This window comes from Caretta caretta, chromosome 12, assembly GCF_965140235.1.
Source record: "Caretta caretta isolate rCarCar2 chromosome 12, rCarCar1.hap1, whole genome shotgun sequence".
Lineage (NCBI taxonomy): Eukaryota > Metazoa > Chordata > Testudines > Cheloniidae > Caretta > Caretta caretta.
The window spans coordinates 30,868,380-30,882,733 of record NC_134217.1 but is presented as its reverse complement, the minus strand read 5'-3'; the positions used below and the strand labels follow the sequence as shown (position 1 = coordinate 30,882,733).

Genomic DNA, 14,354 nt, shown 5'->3' with positions numbered 1-14,354 from the left:
TCCCATGGGATGGACATTTTGACTTTCCACAGCTCTCCACCTACATTTCAGTGACACACTCATCACCCTGCCATCATAGTCACAGCAGTCTTCCTAAAGAGGAAATGTAACATTTTGCATGTATGTTTTATCTTCCATTCCAAATGGCCCCAAATCACAGTCCCTGTGGACTGATCATAGGGGAAAATCCACTAGTAGTAAACCAGAGTGAAAGCTACAAAGTGCTGCCATGCATTTTAATGGACTCCGTGTAGCAAAATTTCTCTCCACTATAACTGGGTTCCACTGTAATAATCCCTTGGAATAGAACAATGATCACCTACCACAATAGGGAGTGGGGCATTCCAAGGAGATTGTATCTTCCTCTGGTTGAGCACAGGAGAAGTCAGCATCCCATGGATAAGGAACGGGAGCTGGTTTTGAATTCTGATGAAATTTTTCTTCAAAATTTCAAACGTTGAACAGTGAAAAAATTCTGTGAACATTTTCTCCCCGTTTGTTCAAATGGCCCTAGTACAGTGGGAGGTAGCTGACTCCTGGTCTGTTGCAGCTGCTCCCAGAGGGAAGTGAAGAGGAGCTGGATCATCATGCTACAGCAGCTCCCCACTGGCAGTGAAAATTCAGCCCCAGCAGTTTCCAGTGTGGGGAAGTGAGGTCCTATCAACAGTCCAGGGCTGAGGAGGTGGTGCTGGGCAGATACCCTTTGCCAGACAACTCTTCTCCTGATCTAAGGAAATGTCGTGTTGAGTGAAATTTTCTTCTGATATAAAAAGGCCTTTGTTATGGTCCCGATTTAACTCCCCCTGAAGTCAGGGACAGTCTTGCCACTGAACTTAATGGGAGTTAAAAAGGGTGTTAAGGGGGTGATACAGAGCACTCACATGCATACCCCAGCATACCAACTTCAGCTGCCACAGGGGTGTTTAGCAGTAGTCAGACTATTCAACCCATGTAGGATGAAAGAGTGATGAATACTGTATCCAGCTGACAATGCAGAGAATACTTGTGGGAAGCACAATGTAATTACTCACACTAGAATTATGTCAGGATATGGGGATTAAACACCCTGATCTTACAGAGGAGTGCCACAGGATCTTCAACAGCCACTCCTCCAAAAGTTCCCATGGTTTCCCCCAACACCAAGCTGTGGCAGCAATGACTTGAGAAGGAAGCATGTCACCAGTCGAATACCCAACACTACTTCCTGCGGCCTATGTTCTTTTTGGGGACATCCCATCTATGCGCTGAGCCTGCGTAGTTTATGAGATCCACTCTGATCCCAATCCAAGGTGATATAAGCTAAAAACTTTGCATATATTTTGATGCAGCATCCCTTATGGAGAACCCACACAACATGCTACTGGAGTGCATGCATGTGCAATGGACATAGAAATTTCTCTTGCTCCCTCCAGCTGACTGAGATAGTGCATCAGTGCAGTCAAGACATCTTTATTTTTAAAGTAGAATTAGAAAACAGCAACATCAAATATTTGTTTCTAGAATTAGAGAAGATTTTCTTTACTTTCTCTACCAAATATATCCCTTAGCAGCCAACACTAATCAGACTAACCCAAAAAACTGCAAGCATTTGTGAAGCACTGAAGCCTAGGTGACAACTTCAGGAGGTCACCAAATGACTCTAACCTTAAAGCAAACAGACAAATTTTAAGTATTCACAATCCAACCAGACACCATAGAACTCAAGATACTAGTGGTTTGCACAATATAAGAACCTAGATAGACAGAATCACACAAGAGAATTCCCGAACATTTTGAAGAAATTGCACCAAATCTACTAAAAACAACTTAGTGAACAGCAATAATAAAAGACTATCAGGCTACAGGAAAATAATATGAGATTAAATCCCCCCCCAGTCAAGTTCTTTGTTCTCTTTCATTTAATTCCTTTGGCTTGTAGCAGGCATCTAAGTGAACATGCTCAATAAAGCCCATGTTGGATCGTAAAGGAAGAGGGAAGTACTGATTTGCTATAATTATCTTTTCATTAGAAAGTTAGAGAACATCTAGATTAGATCTGTGATTGTTCCAAAACCAACCTGTTTATTCAGTTCTCATAGATATGCTTAACTCACTGTTTTCATAGTAATTTGCTAGCTACTACTTGATAATCAAAACAAAATCCTTACCTCTTTACTTCTTGGACATAGTCTGCATTTCTGTCAAACAGGTGAGTTACTGAATCTTTGATTGCTTCATGCTTGAAAGAGGAAGCTGTTCCAAAAACAGTAACACTGGGGATCGTTGAGCAGAGCTGAGCAACGGCTTGACCCTGCAAATATATTGTTATATCAGTTCCACGGACAAAGTCAGTTACTTGATTTCTGCCTGCCAATTCACTCATAATACAATAAAATCCCAGGCTGGCCATATGCAGTTTTCAAAACTTTCTTTATCCTGGTTAGACATTTCACAGTCACACAGTAAAACAGATGTAAACCCACGCATATCCAGAAAAATATTCTTTTGGGATAAAATTAGTTTAGCAAGTGATAAATTATACTGGAAAAACTACCACACATATATCCCTTTCACAATGGTGTTTTGAAGTGAATTCAGCTATTGTAAAATGTTCCAATTAAAGGGCAGCATCCACTTAAAATGATACTTTTGCATGAAAGACATTTACATACTGACCTAAAATGATGATTATTGAAGGATTACCAGAAAAATATTTCTATTTTTTTCCCAGTTTGTTTACTATGGGCATTTGCCAGTGTCTTAGGCCAGATTTTTGAGTGTACTTTGGGGGAAATCCACAATGATCAGTGGATCTTATGCTCACCTGTATGATGTGCATCTTTAGGCTTTGAAAGCTCTTAAACACTTGAAAGCTCTTAAATAGCTTGTGTCACTATAAACATGTGAGCAGTGGAGGACTCATTTACTTAAAATTACATTGGGTGCACTGAGTAAGAGCTAAAGTTTCACTGAGAGTCAATGAGACTTAGGATTCTAAGGCCCAGATCCTCACAAGATATTTAGTTTCCTACCTTTTATTGATTTAATTAAAACCAGTGGCAGTTAGGCACCTAAGTACCTTCGGGATCTGGGCCCTTATGAACAAGCAGATATCACTTTTTCCTGGTACAGTCATTTTCCTCCATTTGGGTGGGTTTTTCACAAAGCAACAAAACACAGAACAATGGTTATTATTAGAATAGGATATGAAATTGTAAATGCTGGTGTAGTACCTGAAATTACTTAACTCGTGTATGAAGAAATTAACATGGTTTTAAGTTAATGGTATCTCTTAATAAAGAAAGGAGGATTGGAGAGAATACAGTAGAGCTTGTCAGAATTTTGAGTGTTTCTTTTTCCAATTTTGGTCTTTTTGTCAAAAACAGCATTTTTAGGAAAAATTGTAGACTTCACAGAAATTTCTCATTTTTGCAACATTTTCTGATGTCTTTTTTAAACATAACTTTTTACTGAATTTTTTTAATCAACTGTTTATAAAGTTATTTTTCTTGCTTTACAGAAAATACATTTTCTGCCTGAAAACGGAGTATTGAGAAACAAAAACTTCTTAACATGACTTTGACAAAAGTTTCATGGAAAAATTTCCTGAAAGTTTCATGGAAAATGCAAAACAGAAAACTTCAAAATGTTGGGGTTTTTTTTTGCAAAATCTTCCTATTTTCAGCCAGCTTTCTGCACAGAAAAAGTATGCCCTTTTTCTTATTATACATATCATTCATCATGGATAGTTCTCTGAAAACAACTGCTCAAAGAGCAATGGCAGTCAAAAAAAAAAAACAAAAAAACAAACCAAACCCAAAAAAACCGCTAACAGAATGTTAGGAACCATTAGGAAAGAAGACAGTAAATATCATAATGCCACTATATAAATCCATGGTATACCCACACCTAGATTACTGCATGCAGTTCTAGTCACCTCATCTCAAAAAAGATACATTAGAAATGGAAAAGGTACAGAGAAGGGCAAGAAAAATGATTTAAGGGTATGGAATAGTTTCCATATAAAGAGAGATTAAGAAGATTGACTTTGCAGCTTGGAAAAGAGACGACTAAGTGGGGATATGACAGAAGTCTATAAAATCCATGAATGGTGTAAGAGAGAAAGTAAGTGTTATTCAGCCCTACGTATACCACAAGAACTAGGAGTCACCCAATGAAATTAATAGTCAGCAGGTTTAAAACAAACAAAAGGAAGTACTTCACACAATGCAGTCATCCTATGGAACTCATTGCCAGGGAATGTCGTGAAGACCAAAACTATAACTGGATTAAAAAAAGAATTAGATAAATTCATGGAGGATAGGTCCATCAATGGCTATTAGCCAAGACTCGCCTCTGTACTCAGACCTCTTCAATCACCCCTCAGTTCGCTGGTCTTCCAGATGCCCTTTATGGTCACTTATGCCACCACAGGTTATGATGAAACCTGCTTGGCATAACGAGTGGTCAGCAATGACAGTCATTAATCATCTCGTTACCCAACCATCTGCCCACTAGGTTTTGACCTGCCAAGGCACCTGTGGTCATCCGTGAACCGGTTTCAAACAGGACAGGGCAATTGTGCAGCCACTCTCTTCAGATGGGGTGCAGTCAACTTCAGACTATGTCGCATATCCTTGACGAGTGCCTGCTGACTTACATTGACGGGGGACTACCGGCTCTTCACTTGGCTGATGACGATGCTATTAAACGACAGGACACACTGCACACATGCTGAAGAGCCAAGATGGTCAGGGATGCTCTAGTTGTCCCTATGCCACTGACTGCCAGATGCTGGGATTGAATGGCAGGGGATGGATCACTTGGTGATTGCCCTGTTCTGTTTGTTCCCTTTGAATCATCTGGCGTTGGCCACTGTTGGAAGACAGGACTAGATGTACCATTGATCAAACCCCGTATTGTCATTCTTATGTTCACCATTTACATGTAGATATTCATCTTACTAAGGCTGCAGTCAAGCTACGGAAGAGTAACTATCACTGTCAAGGTTCCTTCCCCACTCTGAACTCTAGGGTACAGATGTGGGGACCTGCATAAAACCCCCTAAGCTTATTTTTACCAGCTTAGGTTAAAACTTCCCAAAGGTACAAACTATTTTATCTTTTGCCCTTGGACTTTATTGCTGCCACCACCAAGCGTCTAACAAATATATAACAGGTAAAGAGCCTACTTGAAAATGTCTTTCCCCTCCCAAACCCTATGCCCCCTTTCCTGGGGAAGGCTTGATAAAAATCCTCACCAATTTGCATAGGTGAACACAGACCCAAACCCTTGGATCTTAAGAACAATGAAAAAGCAATCAGGTTCTTAGAAGAAGAATTTTAATTGAAGAAAAAGTAAAAGAATCACCTCTATAAAATCAGGATGGTAAATACCTTACAGGGTAATCAGATTCAAAACATAGAGAATCCCTCTAGGCAAAACCTTAAGTTACAAAAAGACACAAAAACAGGAATATACATTCCATTCAGCACAGCGTATTTTATCAGCCATTTAAACAAAACAGAATCTAACACATATCTAGCTAGATTACTTACTAAGTTCTAATTCTCCATTCCTTTTCTGTTCCTGGCAAAAATATGAAACAGACAGAGAGAGACCCTTTGTTTCTCCCCCCTCCAGCTTTGAAAGTATCTTGTCTCCTCATTGGTCATTTTGGTCAGGTGCCAGCGAGGTTATCCTAGCTTCTTAACCCTTTACAGATGAAAGGGTTTTTCCTCTGGCCAGGAGGGATTTTAAATGTGTTTATCCTTCCCTTTATATTTATGACAATCATCCTCTCAGTTTTACCATTTCCAATTTAAAGGAGAACTGACAACAATGGGATCAACCTAATTTGACAAACTGTGTTTTGGGACCCTAAGGTACAATGAAAAATATATGTTTCCAGCCATGTGCTTGAGCTTAGAGATTTTACATAATAGTTTCCCTAAGTTTTTGTCTCTAATAAGCAAACTTTCACCCTCTATATGATTATCCTCACTAGTCCTTCCATAGAAATACTATAAGTAATGTTGACAATCCTCTTTGCCCTTGATCCTTTGGAATAGAATTTTGGCACATGCAACACAAAAATAAATACCATACTGAAAAGGAAGTTGACTAGCACACTCTTTGCTACTTGTATTTGACATCTTTTCCCCCAGGGTGGGGGGCATAGCATGTGGGTTCTGAAGAGCATTAATTTTATGAAGTACGGTCTGGGGGCATGGCGTTAAAAATCTGTATATCTTCTTTAAAGATTCTGAAAACGTTTGGAGGTGCCTTGGGCTAATCCTGTACCACAATTCTCCTTCTACTGGAAAAGTTCTGCAGCATGTTATGCCTACCTTAAAAAAAAAAAAAAAGAAGAAAGAATTATGGTAGGTTGCAAATGTTCGATCTTGATAAACAACTAGGGCAGTTTGGTGCTGCTATATCAGGGTTTTGTAGCTCTAGTGAGGAAGTCACAGTGGGAGGCATTCAAAATGCATGATCAGGCCTAGTGTACCTCCAATAGCCAGACCACCTTGCTAAGCTTACAATAGGAGATAAGTGTGTGAGAGACAAATATTGCATTTTTAAACATGCCTACTCCACCTCTTTTATTAGTAACACTATACATTAGGATTGGATGCCTGTTAAATGAGGGATGAGGAAGGACTTTCAAAGATATTTCATGGTTGAGGTTAGTTTGTGTCATTTACTCAAACGCCTTTTTAAGATAATTTTGCCATTTTACAGCAGAGGAGTTGAGCCCCTGTAATCTGACCAGTGCTTTTTTTTTTTTTTTAAATGTATTCCTTTTAGCATGATCCATTAGAAAGTATGAAATATCTTGTAGTATTTTGAACTGGTCATGTTGCTTAAGCTCTCCTGAGCTATGAAATACAATTGCAGCCGCTGCTTCTGGCTGACATTCACAACATGATGGTCTGAATTTAAGAAAGAAAAGTCACGTTGCTCTTTGGTAGAGCCTGGAACAAGGAGCAAATGAGACACAAAATGAATCCTGATTCTTCTCCCACTTAAAATGAGACTAATTCAATAGTTACTCCTGGTCTAACTGAAAACTAGAGCAGGTTGGAAAAATTAATTTTTTTCTTCAGTTTGCTGATTCATCACAATCAAAATATTCTGTGGAGACAGCTCATTTTTAGGTAAGTTCCTCCGAAACCCAGGCAGATTTCAAAACATGCCCAGGCTTTCAGAGTCACAGACCCCAAATCTTCCAGGTTTCCCTGTTCTGGTAGGCTGAAGGGAAGCTGGGAGCCTGAAAGCTCTGGGTGTCCCAAGCTCTGGGGCTCCCTGCTCAGTTATGGCTCCCAAGGCATCCAGACTCGTGGCTCCCTTTCTTCCCACCAGGAAGAATTTATTCTGAAGTTATCGACATGAGACATTTCCATTTTTCTGTGTCACACAGAATTTTGAATTTTTTTAAATTTTGTTTTCAATAGGAGCAAAACCAAAATTTGGACGTCTTGAAATCCCCTGTGAAATGGAATTACCATTCTGCACCCAGTACCACTGAAAGCAGAATAATCAGGCTGGAAGCAGAGCTCTGCAAAACGTTCATATCAAGCTCAGCTTTTGCCTGATTTCATTACAATCTTTCTCCAGGCTAGGTGAGATGTTTGTAAGTGTTTCTAATCAGCTGGGTCAAGTTATGAGTGAACGCACTCTATAAGCAGAGGGGGAAAGAGTCTGATGGATATTCACTTCTATCAGATGGTTGTGACAAGAAAGCAGGCACAACTATGTGTAGTATTTACTAAGCTTTTTATTATTATTCACAAGCAAGATGTGGAGAGTGAGTCAGAACAAATTAACCACCCACTCTTGCAAGGCCTCTGTATGTAGGGCTCCCTTTGAAACCAAAGGGCTCATCGGCTTAGGCCCAAAATATACAGGACCCCTTACAAACTAAGGTCCAGATCCTGCAAGCAGCTCCTTGTGGATGGAAGCTCCTCGGCTTGGGCAGAATTCCATAGACGTCAATGGAGCTCTACGTGGGTGCAGGAGTCTGCTTGCGGGGAGCTATTTGCAGGATCTGTGCCTTAAACTGTCTGAGTTTTACATCTCTAGTCACAGTGGGCTTTAAATGCTCTGAATTAACATGGAAAAATGGTATTTTCTTGAGGCTGGGGAAGAAGATATTGGATAAACACTGAATTGCTTACATTTGGAATTGAATATAGAGTTGTCCCTACAGTTATTTTGTTAAAACAGATGTACAGAAGACATATTTATAAGCCACATTCAGCCTCTGATTGCGCCTGTGTAATCTCACAGAGACCTGGAGGCAAGAACTGGCACTGTGAGTCTAATAATGATGTCTGGCTGAATTTAGCAAACCCTTGCTGTATTTCTAGCCAAAGGTTGGCGTTTGTAAACTGCCTGCATGATTAGTAAGATCATTCATGGATAAACACACTTATTGTTCATTCCAAATAGAACTCCTGGTGATATATAATAAATATCAGTAATCAGCTTTTATTTACACTAGGATAACTAGATAGCCCTGTGAGCCTTGGCATCCTTCCACATAAGGATGAATGTAATTTTCACTGGAAGTCCATTCAGTGGTGTTTTTCAGGAAAGGACATTATTACTACTATTATGGTAACTCCTAGAAGCTTCAAGACGGGGACCCTGTTGTGCGAGGTATTGTATAAATATACAGCAAGAGATAGCACTGGTCCCAGAGACCTTATAAACTAAGCAGACAGCGAAGCAAAGGTGGGGAAAAATGGAGGAGGATGCCGAAACACAGAGTGGGTAAATTACATGCCTGAACGTCACCCAGGGAACCTGGGGCACAGCCAGAAACTGAACCCAAGCCTGCTGAATCCCACTCCAGTGTTTCAAAGCACAGGCCATCTTTTCTCGCTGCCATTGGCCATTTTTGCTTGAGAGGGAATTCCTCATCCCTCAGAAACATAGGGAACCCAGTTCTTTTACTAGTCTCCAACTCACTTCCGCCTTCAACTGGCTATATTATTTTGAATCCAATTTTAACCCTCCCGCGCCCATGCCAGAAAATTACACCATGAGCTTAGAATGGAAACAAGATCTGGCTTTTGTACCTTTCTCTTTGTAGCCACACTTCTGCGATGGGACTGGTTTCATTTGGTGCCATTTTCCATTTTGATGCCTCCTAACAGACTGGGCCAGTATGAACCATGATGATAAATGGATATTTTGTGAAGGATGCTAATGAAGTCAAACTCTGACCTTCTCATTGTTCTAGAATATACTTAGTTTTCTGCGTACAGTCCCTTTAACTTGGGAGGAAAGGGGATAATAAGTGTTCCTTGAATCAAAAACACTGAATACTGAAAAGGTCAAACTATTATAGTAGAAAGCCATTATATACATGATGCAAAAATTCCCAGAGTTTCACATTTCCAAGAGAGTGCCGGGCCATTAGGAAAATGCATAAGAAGAAATGATGTGTGCCAAACCTGCTGCAGATTGGATGGTGCACCCATTGTAGATACAAGCCTGACCAAAACCCCAGACTACAACATCCCTCTGACATTTGTGGGTGTTCCAAGTCCAAACTGGATAAAGATACCTTTATAGTGGGCTGAAATAAGAATGCTGAAGAGTCTGGAGCCAATTCTAAGAAGGACTCTTGTGTAAGTTTCTCTTATCCTCCTACTCCTCCTTCTCAGGACAAATGACCTTAATTTAATATCCTCTCTCTTCTTTTGGCGATGTAGTTCACACGTACATCTGCGACCCTCCATACCAAGATATAGGGCCAGATCCTGATACAAGACCCTACATGCTTTTCCCAATGAAGTCAAGTACCTGTGGACTCAAATCTTAAGTAAAGACAAGTAGAATTTGGTTGCATGCCAAAAGCAGTGCTGTGGCTATGCAAACCTCTCAAATCTCCTTTCTAATCCCTTAACTCATTTAGTTTCCTTCCAGTATAGTTCAGATTAAAAGTTCATGTTTATGAGGTTACACATTTTAATTACAAATACCTGAGGGTCCAGTCCCGGGCCCCTTGCAGAAATGGGATGTGCATGGAGGACTTCTGCAGAAACTGGAGAGAACAGAGTCCTCCCCTCTCCTGCACTGGAGCAGCAGTGAAGCTACTTGGCAACTAAGCCTGGTGACGAATTGCTGCACATTCTCTACAAGGAGCACAATTTGGCCAGAGGAGTCACCCAATTGAGGATATGCCAACCACAGCCCATATCTCCTGCTTGCTAGGATAGTTCCACTCGAGAGAACATCTTTGTAATGGATGCAGACCTGAGAGGGCTTCCAGTCCTACCTGCTCCTTGCACAGCAGAACCACATCAGCAGCTTCACTGCTGGTTAGCCTTCTGCCTGCTTCCTGGATGTTGTGGGGGTGGGGAAGCAGGCAGAATTTCACCAGAAGTAATCACTTATGCGCTGCTAAGCCAGCCTAGCACTTATGTGATTAAACATGCACGACTACAATACCCCCCACAATAAAACCAACCCAACAACAAAAGACCAAAGCCACCAACCACTCTTCCCCTCCCACCCCCGAATTGTTAATATTTGGAAATAAATCCCGATGCATAGCCACAAAACAGGTTCTTGTTTTCTGAAACTGAGAAAATAAAACATGGAAATCCAAATCTCATTTGACAACTAATTTTACCTTTAATAGGACTTAGCAGCCTTTGAATAAAGTGATCAGCTGTTTCATTGAAACAATCAATGTTATGATGAAGTATTTTCTTGAAACAGAATTAATCTTATTTCCAAAACCTGTAATTTTTACACTGCTTATCATGCAGAACACCACAGTTAGAGTCTTTAGAGAAATAAATGACTCAGATTAAAGTGCTTCTATGGAAATATAAGAAATCTCTCATAATATTGTACTTGGCATACAAGCAAGTTTCAAAGATGGTTTGATGGATTTTATTTACATGAACGTCAATTTATAGAACCAATATGTTGGGTCGCTACAAAATCCAGTAGAAATGGCAATATTGTGTGTGAATGTTTTAAGGTCCAGTTAAAAGGCCTGTTTTTTTTTTTTTAAAGTTCAGCTACTCACCTGCAGAGTGGGAAACCTGTCGTGTTTTGCTAGTCATACAGGAGAACCAAAAAAGTGAAATTTAAGAAACATAAAATTGAAATTGACAGTTTAGTTCCATTGTTTATGAATTTCACTCAATTTAGAGAAAAAGCATGGATGATGAAAAGTAAATTATATTTTTAAGTAAGTTTATTTTAACAATCTTAAGGTGTTACTGGGACCACAGGAAAGTTGGGTTTTTTAAAAACAAACAAACAAAACAATAGATTTTTATCTTGACAACATCCCTTTTGATCAAAATGGGCCAGATCTGCAGCTTGTATAAACTGGCATAGCTACATTGACTTGCTAACTTGCCCTAGCTGTGACTCTGACCCAAAATACCTTTAGCAAGATTTCTGTGTATGAAATTTGTTTATTTGATTAGATATAAATTGAGTCCAGCTTTAAAACCTGAGTCAATAAATCATCTAAAAAAGGTAATGCACAGTACATCTAATATCTCAGAATGAGCAGCATAAAAAAAACCAAAATATCCTTCCATTAGTCTAATTTTTGTCAAGTCTAGAGATACTGCTCAATTCTTTTAAATCATTCAGTTTCAACCTTGTATTAGATTCCTGTTTGGGACTGAATGTGGATAGAACCTACTATTCATTATCAGATTTTTTCCCCCTGGTATATTCATATTTAAAGGTGGACATGAAGCAATGCCTATATTCAGGATATGTTATGGGATACATGTGTTAAAACATTCTGAATAGGACGACTGTGGGCGAGGATTGTATAATAGCCTCTCAGCATCTAGAAGGAGATATCTGAGGTGCAAGGAGACATCAACCTACACAATAACGCACTTTAGGTGTCAAATAAGGTGTCATTTTCCAATTAAAACAGGGAAACTGGAAGCCAGTAGAAAAGGCAAACATTGCTGAGTAGTGAAATGGAATATGAGAAGTTCAAACTCATGAACAGATTTGGGACAGGTCTGATTTTAGTTACACCAGAAGAAAGTTTTTTGATCAAAACAGGGATCATTGAATGATAATGGCCTCTTTTTACCCAAAAGCAGGCCTATTTTTTAGCAGAAATTTGCAAAATGTTTCCCTCCCCCCGCCTGCAAAATTGGCCAGTTGTGTTCAATTTAAAACAAAGCGTGTAAATCAGCACTGCTCTATTAACATCAAGGGAACTATACCATTTTACTCCAGAACAAAAATGCAAGTCCCTATGTGACAGGATACAAATAAATAATAATAAGGGCCGCCTGCCTTTCACATGACTCAACAGGGGATTTAAGGAAGGGACTTGTCCTCTGGGGAGGGATGGCTGAAAAGGCTTTTTCTGTGGCATCTGGGGACTACAGCTTGCTACGGTCAGGGGAATTGCTTTGTTTTGTGTTACTTCTTGAGTTTGTGTGTTTGAATAAACTGTACACTGAGGCAAGGACCTCAGACAGATTTTTGCATGGCACTGATTCTTTCCTGGGCTGGTGACACGTTTCCCCACACTTTAATTGAGGATTGCCATTTCTTCATGAATATTTTGCACCATTTCTGTTGCTAACAATATGCCACTGCTTACGTTTGCCGTACACTCCTCATTCTGCTTCTCACTTACTTAAAAATAAGATATTTCCCCTCCCCCCCAAAATAAAACCTTGTAGATTTGTACTAAGGCTACAGAGGCACAGTTATCAATAGCTAAACCAAAAAATGCCATCATTGCTCAGGTAGATTGGTTCGCTGGGAAAATGTGTGCTGCCGTGTCTGCCAATTAAAATGAAGAGTACCTGACAAACAGTAAACAGAGCTGTCATTATGACCTAAAAGCGCTGTCCTACCAGTTTTATCCTTCAAGTTCAAACGTATGAGATTGCGGTCCGGAACCTACTCATGCTGCTTGCACTTCCTCTGATGTTAAACCTGAAAGTGAAGGTCACATCACAGCTAGAGGGTTGCAATCAATGTCTCTGCATGAGCGTAAGTTTAATTTTAGCTTATGTGAAACTGAAATACTAGTGCAAGAGAGTCACTCAATATTAACGCCTAACAGTATCTGGAGGTTAAGTGATGAAGTGGTGCAATTTACACACTTATGGCTTTCAGCAGGCATGCAAAACATGGGCAACGCACATATAGAAGATGGAAGGGGAGGATAAAACCCCAGAAAAATAAGACTATAGGGTAAAGCAGGGCCCTGCCCTTCTGCTTCCTTCTCATTGCCCGCCATAGCCTCTTTGTGTGCCAGTTACACTAGTTTTGTATGTTTACTGAATGCCAAATTATGGCCAACTAGACTCTTTCACCACTAACACTGTCCTAGTCCCTGGGTTTAGCAGGGGGCCCTGATGAAATATATGGTCTAAAGCATATATACCATAAATATATGGTATAAAGCGGTCTTGTAGTGTCATGCAGGTCGCTACCAGACTCCTCTTCCAGGCTCGCTCTATTCCATGCGTCTCTTCCCCCTGGATCCTCTTCAAGTAAGTTTCAGAGTGGCAGGGGAGGGTCCTGTGCCCAGGGAAAAGCAAAGAGAAGGGCTGGGACCAAGGCATGAATGCTCAGCAGCTGTGCCAGGTCTATTTTCTCAATAGGCCAGGAGAGGAGAACCCTTCTGCCAATAGGCTTGACCCTACTCCATTGTAGTCAATGAAAGTTTTGTTATTGACTTCAGTGGGAGGAGGATCAAGTCCAATAGGAGGAGGATTCCCATCCACCTGTTGGCATCCACAGCAGAAGATGCCTGCTGCTCCTCTTCCCTGACCTCTGAGGAAGGGCAGAGAAGATCCCTTAGTCTCCCTAGAGAACAGAATCTACAGAGAGTGTGAAGAGCAGGGGGAAATAACAGAGAGGAGAGAGAATGGGCGGTAAACTGGGACAGGTGGGACTCTTTTGCATTTTGTCTCAGGCTCTATAACTCTTGGGTTGAAGCCCTGTCACCTCCACCAGAGGAATGCATGAATTACACCAGCATTCGTAAGTTACTCAGAGCGATTTTCATGGGAGTAGCTCTTGTTTTAACCAAGTCTGCAGGAACAAGCCTCGGCCTCACTGAAAGCACTTCCTACGGTAATACCTAAGAGCTCACCATGGTCACATTGTGCAGCTCTTTCTATGGATGTAGAGGATGAAATGCTGTAATTTGAGGTCTAACCATACTAATCTATGTAATACATCATTTAATGTGGGATTTTTCAAAAGAGCTCAAAGTTGAGATAGTTCCACTCCCATTTAAATTATGGCCAATAAGCAAAGCTAGGCTAATGCTGAGTGCTTTTGAAAAATATTACCCTTAACAAAATAAAGATAAACAAATCATAGCTAGATTGATTTTT

At 40.3% G+C, this 14,354-nt stretch overlaps 1 protein-coding gene across 2 annotated transcripts in view; it reads right to left on the bottom strand.

Moving 5' to 3' along the window:
* The window catches only part of VAT1L (vesicle amine transport 1 like), a 90,031-nt gene that overhangs the window by 55,034 nt on the left and 20,643 nt on the right, over positions 1-14,354 (bottom strand). For both annotated transcript variants that reach the window (XM_048816680.2, XM_048816681.2), the window contains exon 4: positions 2,148-2,290. In XM_048816680.2, coding sequence (XP_048672637.2) covers positions 2,148-2,290 — 143 coding nt within the window. The remainder of the gene's footprint in view (positions 1-2,147; positions 2,291-14,354) is intronic.